General features: G+C 42.9%; 1 protein-coding gene and 1 pseudogene across 8 annotated transcripts in view; both read left to right on the top strand.

Moving 5' to 3' along the window:
• The window catches only part of LRIG2 (leucine rich repeats and immunoglobulin like domains 2), a 109,898-nt gene that overhangs the window by 63,412 nt on the left and 22,923 nt on the right, over nt 1–23,563 (top strand). For 3 of the 8 annotated variants that reach the window (XM_059674829.1, XM_059674828.1, XM_059674827.1), the window contains 3 exons: nt 21,025–21,090; nt 23,050–23,124; nt 23,301–23,435. In XM_059674829.1, the coding sequence (XP_059530812.1) occupies nt 21,025–21,090; nt 23,050–23,124; nt 23,301–23,435 (276 nt within the window). Of the gene's footprint in view, nt 1–534; nt 980–4,367; nt 4,545–21,024; nt 21,091–23,049; nt 23,125–23,300; nt 23,436–23,563 lie in introns of those variants that run through there. The other 5 variants (XM_059674833.1, XM_059674830.1, XM_059674831.1 and 2 more) reach the window with 4 other exon arrangements.
• On the top strand, nt 4,551–8,318 carry LOC132220990 (small ribosomal subunit protein uS2-like; annotated as a pseudogene).

Genomic DNA, 23,563 nt, shown 5'->3' with positions numbered 1-23,563 from the left:
GAAAATCAAGTGCCTATACTTGTCTATAAGGATTTCTGGTACCAAAGAATTAACCAATCAGACGCAAGCTTAGGCGGGGTGACCAATAAGATGCGACTCTCTTATATGACCTATATATTTAAGGTTCAAGCCTGGGCATTCACGCTGGAGCGCTGTTGTGTTGGTTGCTGTCATTTGGCAATCTAAGGGAAAAGAGGTCAGTGCCCCTGGCTAAATAGGTATTCCACGTTTTAAAAATTCTTGTGGCACACGGGTTGAAAACCGCTGCTGTAGCAGATAAACTCCAAGTCGGGACTTCCAGCTCCCAGCGCTCCGGCGCTCCTTGCTCCCTCTTAAGGGGCAACTGCGCCCTCCTGCGGAGGAACGGTGCGGGAACCACGGAAGGGCGCCCCACAGTCCCAGACACCGAAAGTCCTCCTTGAGGACCTCCTTGCTTCCGGCCCCGCCCCCTCCACGGAGTCCCGCCTCCGACGCGATCCCTTCCTCTGGCACCGATTGGTCGGCTCCCGTGCGTGAAGACGTTGCGTCGCGGGGCGGGGCGGGGGGGGGAGCGTTGTCTGTAGGGCTGCTGCGGTGTGTCCTGGGTCGCCGCCCCCGCTGCCTCGCTGTGTCCGCCCCTCGCCTGTCTCGAGGATACGGGCGACCGCAGGGCTCGGGGTGGTCGTGCAGCCGACGAACGTCTCCGCGAAGCCGTCCTTTGCAACTGGCGGCTCTTCTCGGCCGAGTCCAGGTCGGGGAGGAAAATGGCGCCGGCGCCCCGAGGCGTCCGGGAGGCGCCGCTGCTGCAGTGTCGGTGCGGACCCCTCTGCCGGCTCCTTCTCTTCGCCCAGGCCTTCCTCCTGCTGCCGGCCGCCCGGGCGGGCCTCTGCCCCGCGCCCTGCTCCTGCCGCAGCCCTCTGCTGGACTGCAGTCGCAGGAAACTGCCCGCGCCGAGCTGGAGGGCGCTGTCGAGCCCCCTGCCCCCCGACGCCGCCAGCCTGTGAGTAGAGTGGCCGAACGGGGGTGGGGGCGTCTCAGGAGAGGGGCGCTCCCCTTCCAAGGTGGGGAGCAGGCCTGGTCGGAGGGCGCGGTCGGGAGCCCAGGTTCTGAAGGGAAACGCCATTTAGGATGCTGTGAACTTTGGGGACGGGGCTCAGAAACCTGCAGCGGAGGTTCTGGAGACTCATGGAGACCCGCGTTAAGGTTCCCGGGGCCCGGGAGGCTGTGGAGCTGCGGCGGGGGTGTTAGGGCTCCATGGGCCTGGGCACCCGCATTGACTGTGGACGCGGGGGGCGGGCGGCCCTCGCCCACTTTGGGCTGCCTCATCCAGTGTGTGCTCGGCTCGAATGGTCCCGGGCGTGTGGGTTTTAGAAACACGACCGCCGAAGACACCGGCTGCCTTTTGTCCCTCGTTCGCATTTTGGCTCCTTCTGTGCTGCAGTTTTGATAGGTTACAAGGTTAAAACTAAATGTGGTCGGAGAGCCAGTCCTACCCCGACAGATACCTTTATTATTTAGAAAAGGAGTATTCTTTCCAGGATCATGTTGTGTTTTAATTGTTTTCAGGTGCATTTCTCGTGGCAGAGCATCCCAAAAGCAGCCCTCTTTGTTTATGTATGAGAAGCAAGCGCAGTGATTGGTTGAATTCTTGTGGCGACTCCCTGCCGAGCGCTGCTTTTGACAGGCCTGTGTCGTGGCACTGACTGGGGAGCTCATGGGTCCGAGGCAGCCTGGGGCATTAGGAGCCACAGCCGCTACTAAATGCTGAAGCGATGGGCCTTCTTAGCCTCCAGTGTACAGCTATTTCTCTGCCTCTAACTGAGTCATTCATTTATTAATTGGCGGACTTCCGGTACAGCTGTCTCCAAAAAAGAGTCACAGAAAAGAATAGCTTGAGGTGCAATTAAATGTGAGGGTCTGTTTGGATTTTCAGTGGAAAGTAGTGTGCAAATTGAAGGTCTCTCTCTCTGCCCCGGAGGTTGTTGACACATTCGCAAATAGGTTAGGATAGATGGGAAAGACAGCTGCCTCATAAATTCCTTGAGAAAATGAAGTTATTTAAAAAACCAAATGCTGTAATAGCGTAGGTGTGCAGTATAATAAAATGCTTTCTGTTCCTTTAATATGTGACACCGGTAGCTAGTTTGGTTCTCTTGATGCAAATAAAATTTAAAACCTTATATCAATGTTCAGCATAGTCTTTTTAAACCTAGCACAGCATCTTTGTAATGCAGCAAGTGCCTTTTTCTAAAAAATTCGGGGAACAGCTAACTGATTATGATAGAATAAATTTGGTGCAGGTTTCAAAACAACACAACTTCATTTAGCTGTAATTGAAATAAATATGCCCCATTTTTTAAGATGAGCCATTGGTAGGTAAACAATAATTAGAAATAGTTTTATGTAAGAAACATGTATTTTGTGTCTAGGTATGATTTTTGTTTAATTGAGATAAATTTCCTAAAGCCAAATGACATTCAAAATTTTTAAATGTTCCGGAATGAAATTGACATTTTTCAGTTGAAATGAAATGCCTTGGAGAGCAATTCTGTTGTAGAAATGTAATTGGAGGGAAGTCTTACAAAAGCAGAACAACTCTTAACATTTTAAAAGGTGGGCTTGTGCTGTTTTAAACTGAGGCACGTTAACTGTCTTCGTAAGTTGCCTTCAGCTATAAAATCCACCCGATGCACATGGGTTTCTTTGTGTAATTTTCAAACACATGCAGTGCTTAAATATATTAGTGCTTCAAACTCCAATGCTCAAATTTGTGGCCATCATCAAAAAGATCGTGGACAAAATTTATTAATCCTGGATATTGAAATATGTCTGCCCCTGGTTCCTGGCACAGAGCTCCTGAAACCCTTGTAATTTCCTAAGCGACAAGAGTACTAGAAGCTTCTTTCTTTTTAATATTTGGTCTTTGAACTTGTTTTCTGACACAAGGCTCTTAAATCCTTTGGAATTTCCTGGGTGATAGGAGTGTCTTTTGATCTAAAGAGACACCTCTTGGTTGGCTCCTGGATAGATAGCTTCAAGATGGGGTCTGGTCACCAGAAAGACCGATCTGTCATAAGCAGCTTGGGACTTTCAGCCCCTCTCCCCTTCATCCTGGAAGGGGAAAAGGGTTGGAGATTGAGTTAATAGTTGAATGTGCCTATGTGATGAAGTCGCCATAAAAATCCCCAAATCTTGCCCTAGCTTGCTTGGCTCAGTGGATGGAGCGTCAGCCTGCGGACTGAAGGGTCCCAGGTTCTATTCCAGCCAAGGGCACATGCTTGGGTTGTGGGCTCGATCACCAGTAGGGGGCATGCAGGAGGCAGCCAATCAATGATTTTCTCTCTTCATTGATGTTTGTATCTCTCCTCCCTTCCTCTCTGAAATCAATAAAGAAATATATTTTTTTAAAAAAATCCCCAAATCTCGGGTTGGTGAACAGATCTACGTGCCAGGAGGATGGTGCACCCCACCTCCACAGGGACAGGAGCTCCTTTACTGGACCCCTGTAGGTCTCACCCTGTGTATCTCTTCACCTGCCGATTGTGTCCTTTGTCGTATCTTTTATTATATATATAATAAACCAGTGAATGTCAGTGTTCCTCTGAGTTCTGTGAGCTGTGCAGGTGATTGAGTCTAATGACGGGGTCATGGGAACCTCGGATTTGTAGCCAAGTTGGACAGAAATTCTGGGTAACATGGGGTCTTACTACCTGTGATTAGTGCCTGAACTGGGGATGCCGTCTTGTGGGACTGAGCCTTTACTCAGTGAGGTCTGCACTAACTGTAGTTAGTGTTGGAATTGCATTGAATTGCAGGACATCTGGCTGGTGTTGGAGAAATGATTGGTGTGGGGAAGAGAAAAAACTCACACATCTGGCATCAGAAGTATTATGTGTGTGAGTAAAGGAAGAAACAGGTGATAAACATTTTTTGCTTGATCAAAGTTTAGCCAGGTTCCTGAACCTTCTCCTTGGCCATCTATGCACGTCCTTGTAAAATGCAATTTTAGCAAGAACCCTGCCACGTCAGTTTAGCAAGAAGCCCCTATCCTCGATATTGGATTGGGGTCCTTCCCTGTGCCATGTCCCAGGTGATGTCTGATCACTCTGACCTTTTTATTTTACTTTTTAGCAAGAATCCTGTTAGGTCTGTTTAGTTAAAGCCTTCTTACCCCTGATGTTTTCTCTTAGTATTTTTTATCCACTGACCCAACTCTGCTCCTTAGCTTTAAATTCCCATATACACAGGCAGCATTCGGCATTGAGCCCAGTCTCCTACCTACATTAAAAAATTTCATTGCAGTGGTCCCTATGCCTAGCTCTCCATTCCCCAAGGTCTTTCTTACCATGCGTTAACAAGTATCATTGAATATTATTTTCCTTTAACAGTTGTGTGCCACAACACCCATAGGATCAGATTCATCATTGGACCCCCAGACCTCTCACCCAGGACCCTAAAAGTGCATACCTTTGAAGCCTTTATCTTCCTCCTGACTGATGGATCGGGGATCCATTGGTGAGTCCGAATCCTGAACCATTGCTCCGGACAAACGTCCGTGGAAGCTGGTAAGGACTGATTGGATTCTTAGATTCTGTGTGTACTCCAGAACAGCGGTCGCCAACCAGTGGTCTGCGGACCACTGGTGGTCCGTGAGGTCCGAAAGGTTGGCAACCACTGCTCCAGATGATGAGATGGAGTCCTAGATAAACACAGGCTGGGTTAGAGTCCCAAGCAAGCAGCTGTTTGAAAAAAGATGGGTTAGAGTTCTAGGCTTCTTTGTTTGAAGAGTAACAACTGGGCTGGGAGACTCTTCTTCCTGGCTCTCTCTCTGGTTGAACCCCTGTTCCACCAACTCTGTCTACCTCCATCACTGTTGGCATGCTTTTGCTGAGAATAATATGAAACTTCACTGGCCTCTTGGGGAAACTTGCCGTTTCAAGCTGGCTCCTTTAAGACCTCTCCCTTCCCATTGTAGAAGCTGTTCCTTTCTCCTCATACCACCTTCAGTCTTTCCTCTAGTTCCCTTGAGTCCTTTGATATGTCTCCCTCCAAACCCTTTCTCCTCCATTCCTCTGTCCACCAGGCCAGACCTTTTTCCCTGCCCGTCTCTATTGTCACTTAAAATTTGGGCTCCTTGCCCTCCACTGGGGGCTGTCTAGGGACTTAGGGACCCTCAGAAGGCTGAAAAACCTGGAATAAACTGGATGTTTTGGTTAGTTAGATGGGCTTTGGAGACATTCAGACAGCTGCTAGATATCTCCTTGGTCACTCACCTAAAATTTGGTCCACAGCTTTCATTAGATTACATATCAGGGCACCACTTTGAATAAGGTCTTCCTTACTGGGTTTTAACAAATGATATTTTTTTCTTTTAACATGGAATTTTTCCTGGACATTTGGTGTCACATAAGTGAGATTTGCTAGAATGACCCTGGCTCATGGAAATGTAGTTTGGGGAAAAAGATAAAAGGATAAAGGAGTGGGTAATGTGGAACCTTTGATTCCTCGTTGGCCATTTGGTTGCCCATGGTATGAAGCAGTAGCTCTGCTGCTCTTAGGTACTAAACATAAAAGTCTCCAATGGAGATTAGAGATGGATCCAATTACCAGGACATTGGTTCAATCCCTTGGCTATTATCTGTAATAGCTAAAATGAAACTAAAAGAGTGTGCTGAGTCAGACCTTGATCCTAGACCAAACTCAAATTTCAGTGAGTCTGAGCTTTGGCCACTAACCCCAAGGGAAAAATTAGGTAAGGACAACAGAAAGTACCTCTAGACTTCTGGTCACTAAGAAGGCACTTGGTGTGAGGTAAGGGCAAAACCAAGATACTATTTGAAACCAGGGAGTATAGTGTGAAGAAGTTGTTTCATATTGTGGATCATATAGCTTTCTGAAGAACATCCTTTAGTAAGATGTTCTGTGAGAGTGATTGATTTAGGAGCAGTATCTGGTTTTAAATGCCACAATGGGGGAAAGAGCATGTTTGGGTTGATGCAGGATTTATAGCTCGTTATGGAACAATCACAGATGGCTATATGTGATCCAGACACAAAGTGGGTCATTCCCAAGGGAACAGCCAGCCTGGTGGACTTCGTAAAAGCCACTGTAAGATCTGTTTACCCTGAGAAAGGGGACTGCCTGCCCATTTCCCCCATAAATGTCAAGTGGAGCACCCCAGATGAAGTAGATGTTTTCTGTATAAACCTTGTGGGATTATCTTTATGATAATCCCATAGGCACTTGCTGAATGTGCCTGTTACTGAGTTCATGGTAAATGCTATGGTTAAGGGGGACTCTTTTACATGGACACCCCATGTAAAAGAGTCCCAACTGCTGTAAAACCAAGGGATAGTTGGGGAAGCCTTGTGAATTTGCTCTCTCAGCTTTGCTTCTGGGTTTCATAGATGCTAATAAAAATATTAGGTTAATTAATAAGAGAATGAAGAAAAGCAATGGACAGAGTCAGTAGACTGGTCTTAGCAAGGCAGAAAAGTTTAAATGGTTATTAAGAAAGAAGGTGAGCCCATCCAGTGTGGATCAGTGATGGAGCGTCCACCCATGAACCAGGAGGTCAGGGTTCGATTTGCAGTCAGGGCATATGTCTGGGTTTGAGGCTCTATCTCTAGTAGTAGCAGCTGATTGATGATTCTCTCTCATCATTGATGTTTCTCGCTTTCCCTCTCTCTCCTCCTTAAAAGCCATGGTGGGCACTAGCCGGTGTGGCTTGCTTGGTTGGGCGTCATCCTGTGCACCAAAAGGTGGCCGGTTCAATTCCTAGTCAGGGCACATGCCCGGGTTGCTTGTAGGTTTGATCCCCTGGAGGGGCATGTAGGAGGCAACTGATTGATGTGCACCCTCACATCGATGTTTCTCTTTCTCCCTTCCTCTCTGTCTAAAAATCAATAAAAATAGTTTTAAAAAATGCAGCAGTCTTTTTGTGCTACCCAGGGAAGGGCCCATTTGGCTTTGGTCTTGGTTCCCAGGTAACTTAAAGGGAAATTTCACAATGCTCAGACCCCTTGATGTCCTGCAAATGAAAGAAGAGGCTGTCCTCAAATTGCTTGCAGCAGGAACCCACTTTGGTGGCACCAACCTTGAGTACTAGATGGAACAGTACATCCACAAAGGAAGAGTGATGGCATCTGCATCATAAATCTGAAGGGAACCTGGGAGAAGCTTCTGCTGTCAACTGCTGGTGCCACTGTTGCCATTGAAAACTTCGCTGATGTCAGTGTCATATGGTCCAGGAATACTGGTCCGTGAACTGCGCTGAAGTTTGCTGCTGCCACTGGAGCCGCTCCTCTTGCCGGCCACTTCACTCCTGGAACCTTCACCAACCAGATCCAGGGAGCCTTTGGAAGCTGAGACTTCTGGTTGTTACTGATCCCAGGGCTGACACCAGCCTTTCTCAGAGGCGTCTTATGTTAACTTGCCCACCATTGGTCTGTGTAACAGACTCTTCTCTGCACTGAAGGACATTGCAACACACGGGGGCTCCCTCAATGGGTCTGATGTGGTGTGTGCTGCCCTAGGAAGTACTGCACATGCATGACACCGTCTGCGAACACCCAGGGGAGGTCATGCCTGATCTTGACCTTTACAGAGATCGTGAAGAGATTGAAAGGCTGTGACCAAGGAGGAATTTCAGGGTGAATGGATGGCTCCAGCTCCCGAGTTCACTGCTGCTCAGCCTGAGGTTGCAGATGGAGGTCACAGACAGGTGAAGGTGCGCAGCTTCCTGCTGAAGAAGCGTTCAGCCTGCCACTGAGGACTTGTCGGCAGCCCCCATGCTCAGGCCACCAATTGGGTAGGAATAGCCACTGAGTGTCTTAAGCTGTTCTCCCGTGGCCTCGTAACAGAATGGAAATAAAATTGATAGCAAATAAACGGTTTCTAAAAAAAGAAAAATGGGGTGAATAAAGCAGACATTGAGAGGGTAAAAACAAAGGTTTTCATATAAGACTACCTAAGTTTGAGCAGGCCAAGCGGCTCTCCAACATTACAGAGCCCCGGATAAGTCTGCTCTATTTACTTCAGTTTGGAGAAATTTAAAAACCCAAAGGCAGAGGTTACCATGAGAAACCTGACCAGCAATTTCTTGAGGCATTGGTAAGGCAGATTAAATTAGATAAAAATTGACTAAAGGGCCAGGTTCCCTTGGTTCAGCTCATGAGGGTGGTGATGGTGGTGGTGGGGATCCAAAGCTTCTTGCACAAGAGTGGGTACAATGGTCAGGAATTGGAGACATTTTCAGGATTCCTTAATATGGGAACCTCTTATACCGTGGTACCAAACCCATTGGTGAAACCATGATGTAATTGAGAGAACATTATGAAAGTTGGAATGTTTAATTTATATGTATACATAATCCAACTTTCATAATGTTTAATTTACATGTATACATATACATGTATTAATATACATATAAATTAAACATTCCAATTTTCATAATATATTATTGATATCAGGAAGGGAGAGAGACAGAAACATCAATGAGAAAGAATCATTGATTGGCTGCCTCTCGTATGCCCCACACTGGGGATCGAGCCTGCTACCTGGGCATGTGCACTAATTGGGAATCAAACCGTGACTTCCTGGTTCATAGGTCAACTCTCAACCACTGAGCCATGCCAGCTGGGCAAAAGTTGGAATGTAAATAGACTTTATTTAAAGAAGTTATGTCTCCTTTATCTGAATATATTGTGGGAATGGACATTAAGTCTGGCTGGGGAACATTATCCTTACCTGGTATTGTAAAACTAAAGCCTGTTAATAATGTCTTAAAGGAGGTTGCAGTGAGGAATGTAAGGTACAAGTTTGTAGGAGAAGTGGTTATGGAGATGGACACTGTCTGACTGGGGAATGTTTTCTCTACTCAATATTGTAGAATAGAAGGTATGTAAATCTACTTTTCAGGCAATATTGGTTGGACATTCTAAATGGGAACCAGTAAGATTGCTCCAGCCTACACAGTGTAGAGTAGAAACTGGAGTGCTGGTATGGACAAATTCTCTGTGGGATAACTCTATGCATACGGTAGGCTGGGCTTACGGCAAAAGCCTGTGAGTGCCTACTGGCAACGACTCCTAGGACTTTGAACTAGAGCATTTCCATTTGAAGGGCAGTTATTGGCTTGCTATTGGACATTAATTGAAACCACCATCGTGACTAAAAGTCATAAAATAATCTTGAAACCTGAAATACTCATGACGTCTTGCATAATGTCAGATAACACTCCAGTAGGGAGGACAGTGCCCAGGAATTTCCATAATAAAACGGAAATGGTTTATGCAGGATCATGCCACCTGGGGAACGCAAGGAGGAGATGCTCACAAGCAGAGAGCCTCTTCCCCTCTACTGACTTTGGAACTGTGTGAGGAGCTGCTAGATGCTATTGTCCCTTGGGCAGTGTCCTACAAACAGCTCCTAAGTGACCGAAAGGAGCTGCTTGGTTTGTGGATGACAGTTCCAAGATGACTAGACAACATCCTGTTTGAAGGGAGAGGGAGAGAGAAACATCCATATGAAAGAGAGACATCCCTTGGCTGCCTCCTGCACACCACCTACTGGGGATCGAGCCTCATCCTGGGCATGTCTCCTGACTGGGAATTGAATCGGTGACCTTTTGGTGCATGGAACAAGGCTCAGCCAACTGAGCCACACCCACCAGGGCAATGTTTGGGTTTTTACTGACTCATGGGCAATGGCCAGTGGTCTGAGTATATGGTCAGGCAGAAAAGCAATGAAAACCTGGCTTATTAAAGGGCTGCCCATATGGAACACAGATAGTCCTGTGGAAATCACTGTGAGACTTTGAGGGGTGCATTAAAGTAGGACATGTTGGTTACCATCAGACCCTTTCCAGGTTCAGAAGATGATTGGACTCAACAAGTAAATATCCCTGTGTGCTTGCTTGAGATGGCCACCTGGGTCTGTGAAATGGGTGGATATGGAGGCACTGCAGCCGTGCAAGATGGGCCGCATCTACACGTGTTCCTCTTGCACCCTTTGAGCTCAAAATGCCAGTAAGCTCTCTTCTGTCTGCTGGGGAAAGATACACCGCAGATGGCTATGTGGCACATTCCTGGGTGTGAAGGCCCTGAACGTAGCTGGCATGTGATACTGATACAGCCCTAGGCGGCTACAAATGGGTCCTGGCAGGAATAGTTACTGACTGTGGACTGTCTTTGCTTGTCTGATGGTAGATGCAAATGATCAGAGTGCTATAAAAGAACCAGAACAGAAGATAATTGTACCAATTTGGATGGCTGACCATCATTTATGCTGACCAGGAAATACACTTTACAGCCCATAATGCTCAATAGTGGGCAGACAGGTATCCTCCTTAGAGTATAGTAAGTCCTCAGTTAATGTCATCGATAGGTTCTTGGAACGTGGTGAAGTAACAGATGATAAAACCAATTTTACTGTAGGCTAATTGATATAAACTAGGGTGTGTGTGTGTGTGTGTGTGGGGGGGTGTCCCTCAGCCCAGCCTGCCCCCTCTCACATACTGGGAGCCCTCAGGCGTTGACCCCCGTCACCCTCCAATCGCAGGATCGGCCCCTTGCCCAGGCCTGATGCCTCTGACAGAGGCGTCAGGCCTGGGCAGGGGACCCTCATTTCCCCCCATCACTGGTTCTGCCCCCAGCCCAGGCCTGATGCCTCTGGCCCAGGCATCAGGCCTGGGCAGGGGACCCCCAGACCCCTCCGATTGCTGGCTCTGCCCCTTGCCCAGGCCTGATGCCTCTGACAGAGGCGTCAGGCCTGGGCAGGGGACCCTCATTTCCCCCCATCACTGGTTCTGCCCCCAGCCCAGGCCTGATGCCTCTGGCCCAGGCATCAGGCCTGGGCAGGGGACCCCCAGACCCCTCCGATTGCTGGCTCTGCCCCTTGCCCAGGCCTGATGCCTCAGCCAGAGGCGTAGACCCCCATCACCCTCTGATCACCTGATCGGCCCCTTGCTCAGGCCTGACGCCTCCGCCAGAGGTGTCAGGCTTGGACAGGGGACCCCCATCTCCCCCCGATCACTGGCTCTGGCCCCCGCCCAGGCCTGAGGCCTCTGGCCCAGGAATCATGCCTGGGCAGGGGACCCCCATCTCCCTCTGATCGCTTGCTCCACGCCCCGCCCAAGCCTGACACCTCTGACCCAGGCTTCAGGCCTGGGCAAGGGGACCATCATATCCCCCCAATCCCCAGCTCAGCCTCCCGCCCAGGCCTGATGCCTCGGCCAGAGGAGTTGGCCCTCATCACCCTCCGATCACCAATCACCGGATCGGCCCCTTGACCAGGCCTGAGACCTCCGGCAGAGGTGTCAGGCCTGGGCAGCGGGGACCCGCAGCTGCAGCGGCCCCACGATCGTGGGCTCCACTTTAGGCCCAGGCAAGGGACCCCTAGCTCCCGGGACTGCCAGCTTTGACCGTGTCCAGCTCCCATCGCTGGCTCCACCCCTACTTCCTGCTATCACTGGCCAGGGCGGCAAAGGCACCTGATTCTCCGATCATGGCTGGGGGGCAGGGCAAAGGCGGCCCCAGAGCTGCCTTTGCCCTGCCCCCCAGCTCTTAGCTCCCCCCTGGGTTTCCAATCACTGTCAGTGGCAGGGGGCTTCTTCCTGCTTTCCCTTTCGCCTCCCTGCATTGTGCCTACATATGCAAATTAACCGCCATCTTGTTGGCAGTTAACTGCCAATCTTAGTTGGTAGTTAATTTGCATGTAGCCCTGATTAGCCAATGAAAAGGGTATCGTCGTACGCCAATTACCATTTTTCTCTTTTATTAGTGTAGATGGCACTTCATCAATGCTATAAAGAAATGATGTTTTTTGAGGACCTGCTGTACTAGTTTTTTTTTTAATTTAAATACATGTTTTTATTAATTTTGGAGAGGGAGAAAATGAGAGGGATATAGAGAGAGAAACATGGATGAGAGAGAAACATCATCAATTGGCTGCCTCTGCACACCCTCTACTGGGGATCAGGCAGCAACCCAGGCATGTGCTTTGACCGGGAATCTAAGAGGCGACCTCTTGGTTTATGTGTCAATGCTCAACCACTGAGCCACACTGGCCAAGCTGCAAAAGTGTATTCCCTGGTCTGCATAAATGATGGTCAGTTTGATAGAGAATTGGACTGGGCAGTTAAAACATTGGTTGTCTTAAAGGGAAGAGATAGATATGGGAAGGACTGGCTTACATACCTTCCTGTTAGTGTGCTCACATTCATCATCAGGTGGTGCTAAAGAAGTGACCCCACTAGATAGAGGCCTCTTTTTCTGGTGGAGATGGGGAAGAGGGAGTGGGGAAGGATGCTGGAATGATGATGCAGTTCTTACCAAGGGAGGAGTGTGCTGGCATAATGACTACTTTTTTCTTCTCCGTACACCTCAACTGTTTTTCCCCTACTTGTTGAAGTGGTTATAGCATTATGGCTGCAAATACAGGTGCCGGAAACAGTAATGATTCCTAAGCAAGAAACTATATATATATATATATATATATATATTTTTTTTTATTTTTTAAATATATTTTTATTGATTTCAGAGAGGAAAGGAGAGGGAGAGAGAGAAACATCAATGATGAGAGAGAATCATTGGCTGCCTCCTGCACACCCCACACTGGGGATCGAGCCCACAACCCAGGCATGTGCCCTTGACCGGAATCGAACCTGAGACCCTTCAGTCCGTAGGCCGACGCTCTAGCCATCGAGCCAAACCAGCCAGGGCAAGAAACTATATTTTTAAGCTTTGGGTCAGAATTCCTAAATGCCTAATTGGGTAGATTGTGCCTGCACCCCATCTACCAAAATTGAGGTTAATAATGAATACCAATATATTGCCTGGTAGTAAAAATAGCTCAGTAGTTCTGAACCTCTGTAACCTTACACTAACTGAATAGAGTGAATTGAGGGGGAGATACTTGCTATTGGTATTGCTGTTTGTAATCTAGACCAGCACCTGTACCTGATGTCCTATCCAAAGGTGGAAGAGTTTGGGTGTAAATGCAGAGATGGAGCAATAACAGCTGAGGGTAAAGGAATGGGTAAATGGTTTTGTAATGAGGGAAATTCAATACTAATCCCTCAAGAGAGGCTCGGAGTAAGAGATGGTATTGTCTGTTAATTCAGTTATACCAGTTGACTGAAAGGGTGAAACCATGTGTTTGCTTAGACCACTACTGCTTTGGAACTTGACAAGATTGAGTAGAAGGAAGCCTGCAAACCTGAGTGGCCTTGCCTGTATATTGTTTTGCTATAAGGGGGTGTATGGCCACACACCAAGAGAGGGTGCACTGTGGTCTCTGCCCTGGGTTCCTGGCACAGAGCTCCTGAAAGCCTTCTAATTTCCTAAGTGATAAGAGCACTATAGGAGCATCTTTTGTTCTAATATTTGGTCTTTGAAATTTTTCTTTAATTGCTTCAAACCACAAGGTGGTGAACTGAAAATGAGTCCTTTAAAAAAAGATACAGATTAAATTTTCCTTCCACTTAAGGTCCCTCATGTGTACCTCAATTGTTAGTACCTACCTTTATTTTCCATTTCTTCCTTTCATTTGTGTCATATTTTCACCATACTTCTTACAGAGACGTGAGATTGGCCATGGGGCTGAGCATACTAGTACAGTGGGTTAGAATCCGATTCACTCTGCTCAGCATGGGGTAGGCCTCTTCTCTCTTGGCCTCTAGGCCTCCATAAGCAGAAATCAAGAGAAACTTCTTGCTTTGGATAACGCCACCCTGTTCCAAGTCTGTACTCCAGAATAAAGAACCATGCTTATTCCTGGAAAGATTCCTCACCCCCTCTTTGCTCTTAACCCTCAGATGCTCAGTACCAACCAGTATCTGCCATGAGACTATGAGCACCGGTCTCATTATGCCCTCTGTTCTTCTTTAACAGGCTCCCCAAGAATCTCAGGACCTGCCGGTTACCTGTCTCTCCCAGAGAAATCCCCGACCCTCTTTGTGGCTTTATTTTTGTCATTAGAAGGCATCATCTTTTGATATGCTACATATTTTACTTTGTCTTCTTTTCAGTAGATTATAATATAGCTTAAAAGCATGGATTTTTCTATGTTTATTCATTGCTGTAGATCAGCTATTCTCAACTGGTGTGCCCCAAGAATTTCTAAAACATGAAATACCTGACTGTTTAGCCAGGGGCACTGACCTTTTTTCCCTTAGATTGTCAAATAAAAAAATGACAACAATCAACACAATAGCTGTCCAGTGTGAATGAATCAAAATTATGCTTTTGTTTTGGTCAGATCGGCAAAAAATACAACGTATTTTTTGGTGTGATGCAGAATTTTAGTAATTAGTTAATGTTTGCCATGAGATGAAAAAGGTTGAAAATCGCTGCTGTATATGAATGGTGACCAGCAGTAGATACTAAAAAATAATAGTTGAATGAATGCAGTAAATTAACTACAGAAAGTGTGTGGCTATGTCTTTTGAGGGAAATGAGGAGAAACTTTCAAAGCAATTAAAGCAGTTCTTTTTCATTTGCTTCTCTAATATATATTTTAAACTTAAAAAAAATGTTTTATTGATTTTTAGAGAGAGGAAGGAAGAGGGATAGATTCAAACATCAATGAGAGAGGCACATCATCCATCGGTTGCCTCCTGCACAACCCCTGTTGAGGATTGAGCTGACAATCCTGGCATGTGCCCTGACCGGTAACTGACAGCTTCTTGGTTCCTGGGTTGATGCTTAACCCGGATGGGCTCTCATATCTTATTAAGTGATTTCTTTTTTTTTTAGGGTACCTCATTCTCTGTAGTAAACATTGTGAATGAATCTGAGCATTATCTTAGGTAATTATTTGTATTTTAAGATCATCTTTTTTTTTCTTCTTTATTGATTAAGGTATTACCTATGTGTCCTTATCCTCCCCATTGCCCCCCCACCACCCCACTCATGCCCTCACCCCCCTGGTGTCTGTGTCCATTGGTTAGGCTTATATGCATGCATACAAGTCCTTTGGTTGATTTCTCTCCCCATCTTTCTTTTTAAAATATATTTTTATTGATATCAGAGAGGAAGAGAGAGGGAGAGATAGAAACATGATGAGGATCCCACACGCCCCCTACTGGGGATCGAGCCCACAACCCGGGCATGTTCCCTTGACTGGAATCAAACCTGGGACCCTTCAGTCTGGAGGCTCTATCCACTGAGCCAAACCAGCTAGGGCTATTTTAAGATCATCTTTAAAAATTTCTCGAAATATGGGCACATTAAGTTACTTACTCTAGTTCCCATCTCACACTATCTGGAATGTTTTGTCTAATTGCACCAAAATTCACAAAAACTTTTGCATGCACAAATAATTTTTCATTATTCTGATCATCTTTGTTTTTTTGTTTTTGTTTTTTAAAATATACTTTTATTGATTTCAGAGAGAAAGGGAGAGGGAGATAGAAACATCGATGATGAGATAGAATCATTAATCACTGCCTCCTACACGCCCCCAGGGCATGTGCCCTTGACTGGAATCAAATCCGGGACCCTTCAGTCCACAGGCCAGTGCTCTATCCACTGAGCCAAACCAGCTAGGGCTGATCATCTTTGTTTTTAACAGGACTTTGCAGCATCTATTAGGTATTTACTAAGTATTATTGAATAATCAGTTGACTTCAGAGTGTCATTATGGCTTAGACCTGTAGTTTGAGGAGTTTTTAATAGTCTACAACTTCGTTCCAGCCTGTGTACCAGACATGCATTTCTAAAGTTGGGATACTTCAAAGGCATTGTGGATGGCTTTCACATACCCATCTTTCTAAGCACTAGCAAAAACACCAGTTTTCTTTAAAATAGACAGACCTACTGATAAATGTCTAAAGCACATTTGGGGGGAAGGGAGATGCACTACCATGTTTGCAGGATCTAATGTCTGTTGTGCTGGGCTTGTATACTATTCTAATAAACTGTTTCACTTCCAATAATCATTTCGAAGCATGTACAATGTGCTTTTCTTTCATTGCATTAAAGATGTTAATATATTTCTTTATCCTGGTCTGTCTGGGGAAATGGTAAACAGAAGAAGTAAGCTCATGAAATTGGAATCCAGAAGCAATATTTAGCTTATTACTTTAATATATTGTAGAGGAGTAGTTCCAATCAATTAAGATTTTACCTTTGGAAGTGGATTATGGCTGCATGTACAATAGATAAATACTCAGAAAAGGTGATTATACTGGGCCATAATTCTATTTCAAATCTGGTATTATACGATAACTTACTATTTACACACTCACCTGTATGCTAAGCATTTTGCTTATACCTTTTAATTTTCTAAGCTATCCAGTGAGGTTTGCTATTCTCTTTTAACAGTAGAGGAGACTGAAGTTTAGAGAGGTTAAGTGACTTGCCCAAGGTCCCAGAATTGGGCATGCAAAACTCTATTCTTAAATGTAATTGTAGAATTTATATTTCCTGTTTTGTGGTTGTATATTTTCAATCATTGAGAACTCAGGAAAGATAATGGAAGAAAATAAACCATGCCTCATTCTTGAAATGAATGCTCTCATCTTCCTACCACCTTCAACTTTTTGGATTCATGGAAGTGTTATACAGTGTATTACAAATAAGTAGTACAGATGAAGGGTAGAAAGTTTAATTTGGAATAGCATTATGCTTTAATAAAATCTTATTTATCCTAAATATATTTACTTAATGTTTCCAGCCATCTCTAGTTCACCCAAAAAACAAGTATGTTTCCAGGAAGCATTTATTCATAAAGGAGCCTCTCAGACTCAGATTTCATTTACTCCTATTTCAACATGCACTGGGGTTTCCTAGCTATGACAATTGATTAGAAGTAACAAATCTAGGACAATACCAAGCAGCGCTGTTACAGATAGAAGGGCTGACTTTTGGTATAAAGTGCTTAGTGGTAAAGAAAAAGCAAACCTAAAAGACAATTTTAAGAGTTGTTTTGCAATCCTTATCTTTAGTGCACTCCAAGAGTAGTACTCATGATCATCAGCCGATTAAATCACAGTACTGTAATTGATCAGAATGACAATCCTGAGTATTTCTTTTGAAAGTAAATTATGCTAGATAGACTCTAATGAGATGGGTTTTCATTTTTACAAAAGAAGGCAAATTATGCTGGATAAATGCATGAAGCATTATCATACTCAGTTGGGTACAATATGTCCTTATCTTTTAACTTTACAAAGGGCTCCTTTAAAGAAGTTTTGCTATTGTTGAAGTTCACAGTTTGGCCTATCAGTGCTGCAGATGACTCAAAAATGTATCTTGGACTGGGGAGAAGAAAACCCCTACATCTCCTTGCTGCTAGATTTTGCAATTAGCTTGCGGAACGATTCTCCTCAGACTGTGGGGATTGCTCTGTACATCCTATAAATTATTTACGCCCTGATGGTACTAAATGACTACATTAATGGCACCTCTGGCTCCACATGATATCAAGAACCTTAATAATTCATCATTTATTACAGATACATCCCTGTAGGTTAACATGAGTGGGAGCTGAGTTTACAACACTGAGATAAGGCCTTCTCTGAAACTTTTACTTTCCAAACATTATATCCATAAATATTTAGTCGTATTTAAAAAATAAGGGAAAGACTATTGACTCTTACACAGCTTTAGACTCTTTAGGTGATTTAAAAAAAATATATATATATTAATTATTGATTTCAGAGAGGAAGGAAGAAGGGAGAGAGAGAGAGAGAGAGAGAGAGAGAGAGAGAGAGAGAGAGAGAAAACATCAATGATGAGAATCATTGATTGGCTGCCTTCTGCACACCCCCTACCAGAGATCGAGCCTATAGTCCACGTATGTGCCCTTGACCAGAATCGAACCTGGGACCGTCAGTCTGCAGGCTGACGCTCTATCCACTGAGCAAAACCGGCTAGGGCTCTTTAGGTGATGTTTATCAAGCATAGATTACTTCAAGTTTTTTAGTATATTTTAGGGATATGTCAAAGGGGAAAAAATCTTTGAAAGACAGTTTTCCATTTCAGTACTCTTGCTTTAAAAACAAACAGGCAAACTAGTATTAAGTTATCCAAAGTAAATGGAATTAATGATTGGCCACTGGGAAGAATAGTGAGAGACCTTTAAAAAATTACCTAAATTCTTTTCTCTCTTTATTTTTTTCAAAATTATCCAAATTCTTAATCTAAGAGTTTTATATCTGATATTTGAAGTCTTTGAATCAGTCTTCTTCAGCCTTTTGGGAGTACTTTTAAAAAAAGAAATAGGACCCAGTGCACCAAGGTTGCAGGTTTGATCTCTTTCTGGTCAGGGCATATTCAAGAAGAAACCAATGAATGCATAAATAAGTGGAACAACAGATTGATGTTTCTCTCTTTCTCTCTCTCCCCCTCTCCCCCTCTCCCCCTCCTCCCCCTCCTCCCCCTCCTCCCCCTCCCCCCCTCCCCCCTCCCCCCTCGCTCTTCGTCTCCCCACTCCTCTCCTTCCCTCTCTCACCCATTTCTCCCTCTCACTTCTTCTCTCAAATCAATCAGTAAATAAAATTTATTTAAAAAAATAGAAAGAAAAAGAAATAGGAAAGGCATGCCATAGAGAGCAGGAGTGTGTTTGTACACTCATATATGCACATGTCATATAGTTAAATTCCAGGGTGAAATTTAGCTATAAAAGAAAGATAATCACGTTTCCAGTGAAGGGTCATAGTGGAGTTGATGTTGAATTTATGTTTACAGTTTTGGAGTGACAACACTTCTTAGTACTATAAATACTGCTTTCAAAAAAGTCATAAAGGTTAGTAACATTGACAGTATTTGTAATCCTAGCACTTCGCACAGTGCCTGGCACATGGGTCAGTACAAGTTTGCATACATACATGATGCTGAAATCACCCCATATAATTCTAGTTAGAAATCTAGTGTTTTGATAAGTTAAACAGCTACACCGATTTATACTAGTTGCTTTCTACGATAATACTACTTTGGGAGTATATTCCTGTTCACTTTTAGTGATTTTTAATTGATGTAATGTGGATTCGTTGCAGGAGGGTCCAGAGAACCTCATTATATGGGGTCTGACCTATGAAGCATATATTTTTAAGACAACATTGTTCTGTAGAGAGGCTCCAAAGAGTCCCAGGTATCCTTTGGGTTCCATTGAAATGCCTTAGGAGTTCATTAAAGAGACTGAGAAAATTGTTCTTCCCCCAGTAGAGACACTGGACGGTTTTTGCTGATACTAAATTCAAAGTGGTTTATACCATGTTGAGTTTACCAACTTTATACCAAGTTGAGTTTTAATTTGATTGCTTTCTATGTCCAGGTGTCAGTGATGGGTACAGTCAAGAGTTACACTGCCAGGGAGATTAGAGTTTAGAAAGGCATTAGAAGCACTGTCATTAATCTGTAAAAGAAAAAAAATTAAATTTCAGCAAGCATGTGATGTAAAATTAAGCCATAGTGTGCTAGTCTTCTATACAGATAATACTAGTTCTGTTTACCAGACCAGCCACCTTGTAGCAGAATGTGGAATATCTAACTTAAATTAGAACAGTTGTATTTCTCCTTCAGTTGATACATTGTAATAAATAAGCATCTTTCAATTGTATGAAATTGTGTGTTTGTGTTTGTTGTTTAGTAGCAAATATGATTTGGATCAAGTTTCTGAATATAAGATTTTTATGTGGGACGAATTCATATATTTTTCCCTTATATTTCTCAATACTCTTCTCCATTTATGAGTGTTTTTTAGCTGATACCTGGCGCCAGGTATCTTGGAATAAAGGTTTTAGAACAGTTGTGGAAAAGTGATGGTTTGATCTAGCCTTAGTTATGTTATGGTATAAGTTAAGCTCTTAAATGAAGGTGACTGGTTTTATAGATGGACAGACATGAATCTAGCAGAGAACAAATTATTCCGTGATAAAGACATTGTTCAAACCTGCATGCATCTGTCAACTGCCTGGGTGGCAGAGCGAGATAAAATGATCTGTAATGTTTCTCTGGTGTGCCGCTATTACTAGCCATATTGTAATATGTAATGAATCTCTTGGGCAGACAGCTTGTGTGGGCTGGATTCCACCTCAGTCTTGTAAAGATGCCTGGAAGCATCAAGGCGAATTTTTTAAAGCCTATTTAAATATTTAGACTAATGGCTAATTTTAGTGAAATCTCTGCTATATTTAATAAACTATTTGCTAGAAGTGAGATTTCAAGTTTATGGCTTCCTCACTTATCTGCTATGTGACCTTAGATTGACAAATTATTAATCTCTGCCCATTCTGTACCAGGAAGGGAAGATTATAAGAGTGTTTGCCTCATAAAGTTGTGTGGAATTAGGCAGTTCATATGTATAAAGTGTATGGAAGAGTGAGTGTCTGGCACTTAAACATTAGCTGCTGCCACTGCCATCATCATCTACATAATTGGGAGTGAGATAAATTTACCTTCCCTGAAGCTAGATTGTTTTTTTTTTTTTTTTAAAGGAAGACCACATCTCTATCAAGGATGTGGTCAACCCCAATTCTAATATAGAAGCTCACTGTCTTGACTTGTGAAATCTACAAGTTTATCTTCAGCTAAAGTGTGATATAGTATAGTACAGTGTTATATTATACCATATATTATGTAAATATTACTTTAAAAAGTACATATTACTTTATATTATATTACTTTAAAAAGTATATATTTATTTCAAAAGTAAAGTATATTATAATAAAGTAAACTATCACTAAAATGGATGAAGAAATTTATAACATTCTGTGAAATGATCTACAAAATGTATTGTTAAGAGAAAAGAGCAAGGGCAAAGTAGGGTGCAAATTATTCTACCACTTACATAAAAATTTTCTGATACATGCATAGATGTCCATGAGTTACACAGAAATGTGATATTTTCATTTGTTGATGTGGGGGAGGGAAATTGGATGGCTGGAGACAAGGTAAATTTTTATTCATCCTTTATAAACATTCTTTTTGTCTTTCCTACTCAAATTTACATTTGATAGGGCTTTTAGATTCCTATTTTAGTTTTTTTCTTTAAGTCTGCTTTCCAACACTAACTTACGAATATTTTTTTGTCCTCTATTAGGGATTTGAGTCATAATCGGTTGTCTAACTGGAACATCAGCTTGGAATCTCAGACATTACAAGAAGTGTAAGTTATTTTACTTAAATTTACATTAAATTCGAGATGATTTAGAAATGCTGTCAAAAATTTGAAGGAAAAACATTTACATTAAAAGACATTGTTTAAAAATATAAACTGACATCTTTAGCTTTATTGTCACAAACTCTTGGCATTGTGCCATTGGGTTGGGTAGGGATCACCAACCCTAAATTGCAAACTGTAGAAACAGTCTTCCTTAGCGCCAAAAGTAAGATTTTTCCTCTTTTGAGAGTAAATATGCTGGGTTTGTTTTTTGCCATTAAAATTCTCTGTTGTATAAACTCTTTTTTATGTCTTTTTTTGTCTTGTTTTGTTTTAATAGTTTATTGATTTTTAGAGAGAGAGGAAGGGAGAGAGAGAAACATCAATGTGAGAGCGGAACATTGATCGGCTGCCTCCTGCATGCCCCCTACTGAGGATTGAGCCTACCACCCGGGCATGTGCCCTGACTTGGAATCGAACCAGCAACCTTTCGGTGCATGGGATCACGTGCTCTCAATTGAGCCACACCGACCAGGGCTTTTTTTTTTTTTTTTTTTATGTCTTGACTCATCTAAAATGGGAGCATCATGTCTAAAGTAGATTTACATGAAATATAATACTGTTGGTATCATTTGGAATGTGATGGTTAATAATTCAACTTTCCACTTTACTGAAGTGCTTCCTTAAATACTGAGATGTATTATTATGTATTCTTTAGAGGAAATTTTCTAAAATAGGTATTATTAATATCAGTTATTGCATTGTAATGTTCCCAGAGGCACAAGTATCGAGCCTATTGTACCTTTACCTTAAACACCCCTAGAACCCTCAGATTTATTTTTCTTTTTAGTTTCCTGCTGACAGGGTAAGTTGTGCACTCATTGTTCCTGCGTTCTCTCCTTGCCTGTCTCGAAGTGAATGTTTCTGTTCTTCTGCAGAGTGAATAGACAATTGATAGGCTTATTAGCTGAGAGCAGCACTGAGGAAAGATGTGAAAATGCTTCAGTTGGAAGCGCATGAGCTTTCATTACATGGGCTTTGTAACTTCAGTGGGTTCTTTGGAGGCCTTTTGCTTCAGGTTTTTTCCTGTATTTTTATTGTTGAGGTTGTTCATTGATTGAAAACTAGGTTAATGGGATGTGATTATATTAGATTTTCTACAAAAACATTTGAGACGATCTGTTCTAAAGAGCTGCTGGGATCAGATGGTGACATGTCATGCCATCTGTAAAATTTAAGCACAGTCTCTCTCTCTCTGGGTTGGTTAATTTCATCATTCTCAAGCAATTCTCCCTACTTAGAATAACTTTAAAATATATATGTATTTTTTTCACATATGTGCATGTGTTTGTATTTTTAAAATTTATAATTCCATCATAAATATATAAAATGGATATGGCTGTGTTAATTATTCTTTCTTTGTTTAAGAAGGACCCAGATCAGCTGTCATAAACATAACTATTCAAAGACTCTTGGTGGGATTAAAAATATTTAATGTGCAAAATATTTCCTAACCTTTTAAATACTGAGATCAGTCATAGATATATACCATGAAAAAGCATTTCTTATTAAAACCTCTAATTTCTCAGTATAAGACATTTAGTCTAACTCATTCTGAGTCATTCAGGCTTCTTTCAGATGTGGCACCCGTCCTAAAGAATATGTATTGGGCCAGCGGTTCTCAACCTGTGGGTCGCGACCCCTTTGGGGGTTGAATGACCCTTTCACAGGGGTTGCCTAAGCCCATCGGAAAACACATATATAATTACATATTGTTTTTGTGATTAATCACTATGCTTTAATTATGTTCAATTTGTAACAATGAAATTGGGGATCACCACAATATGAGGAACTGTATTTGTGACATTAGGAAGGTTGATAACCTCTGTATTAGGCAGTAAACCAGAACTGAAGACATAACATTTCTCTCACTAAACTTTGAAATCTTATTTTCCTTCTGACTAGGAAAATGAATTATAATGAACTAACAGAAATCCCATATTTTGGAGAACCAACCTCCAATATTACTGCATTGTCATTGTAAGTAAATAAGATTTCAGATCTTTTACTGAAATTATAAATAGTATACAGATTTTTTTGTTTGTTGGGTTTTTTTTGTTTTGTAAGTACCCTTATTGTTGATCCCAATTATTTAACATTCTTGTGGCCTTGGGTGGATCACTGGCAGTAACTTCAGTATAATCTTTGTTTTGTAGAGTCCATAATATAATCGCAGAAATAAATGCAGAGGAGTTCCAGTTTTACCCTGCTCTCGAGAGTTTAGATCTCAGTTCAAACATAATATCAGAAATCAAGACAGCTTCATTTCCTCGAATGCAGCTTAAATACCTGTAAGTGAAATAGAGTTTAAACTGGATTTACTTTAAAGTGCATTTCTGTTACTGTGATTATGATATGCTTACGTGAATCAAACCTACGGTCAGTTTTTTGGGGTTAGGGGGAATGTTTTTTTTTCTCT

The sequence above is a fragment of the Myotis daubentonii genome, chromosome 18 (genome assembly GCF_963259705.1).
Source record: "Myotis daubentonii chromosome 18, mMyoDau2.1, whole genome shotgun sequence".
Taxonomy (NCBI): domain Eukaryota; kingdom Metazoa; phylum Chordata; class Mammalia; order Chiroptera; family Vespertilionidae; genus Myotis; species Myotis daubentonii.
This window is presented reverse-complemented; position numbering and strand designations above follow the sequence as displayed.